This window comes from Sinocyclocheilus grahami, unplaced genomic scaffold (assembly GCF_001515645.1).
Source record: "Sinocyclocheilus grahami isolate Dianchi unplaced genomic scaffold, SAMN03320097.WGS_v1.1 scaffold838.1, whole genome shotgun sequence".
Classification (NCBI taxonomy): domain Eukaryota; kingdom Metazoa; phylum Chordata; class Actinopteri; order Cypriniformes; family Cyprinidae; genus Sinocyclocheilus; species Sinocyclocheilus grahami.
Genome location: NW_015506017.1, coordinates 140,294 through 140,760, shown reverse-complemented (window position 1 = coordinate 140,760; position 467 = coordinate 140,294). Strand labels below are relative to the sequence as shown.

General features: G+C 48.4%; 1 protein-coding gene across 1 annotated transcript in view; it reads left to right on the top strand.

Moving 5' to 3' along the window:
• LOC107562769 (mediator of RNA polymerase II transcription subunit 17-like) overlaps window positions 1–461 on the top strand; it is a gene marked incomplete at its 3' end in the record, with an annotated part of 4,131 nt that extends 3,670 nt beyond the window's left edge. Inside the window, exon 8 of the mRNA XM_016247491.1 lies at window positions 409–461. Within this exon, the coding sequence (XP_016102977.1) occupies window positions 409–461 (53 nt within the window). The remainder of the gene's footprint in view (window positions 1–408) is intronic.
• Between the last annotated feature and the right edge of the window lie 6 nt (window positions 462–467).

Below are 467 nucleotides of genomic sequence, written 5' to 3'. Positions count from 1 at the left end.
CACTCTCTCACACACACACACACACACACACACAGAGACTCACACACACACACAGACACACACACACACACAGACAGACACACTCTCACACACACTCACTCACACACACACAAACGCACACTCACAGATGCACACACACACACACACAAACGCACACTCACAGATGCACACTCACACACACAGACACACTCTCACACACTCACACACAGACGCACGCTCACTCTCTCACACACAGACTCACTCACACACACACACACACACACAGACACACACAGACTCACTCACAAACACACACACACACTCACACACGCACTCACACTCATGATTTAACAGTGAATCTAAAAGAACAGCAGACATCTGTTATGATTAGTAGTGTAACTCTCTCTCTCTCTGTGTGTGTGTGTTCAGGTCTGCAGCTGTCTATCTCTCTCTGTCACTCCACTGGAGAGAAGAAAAGCCAGAGAGCC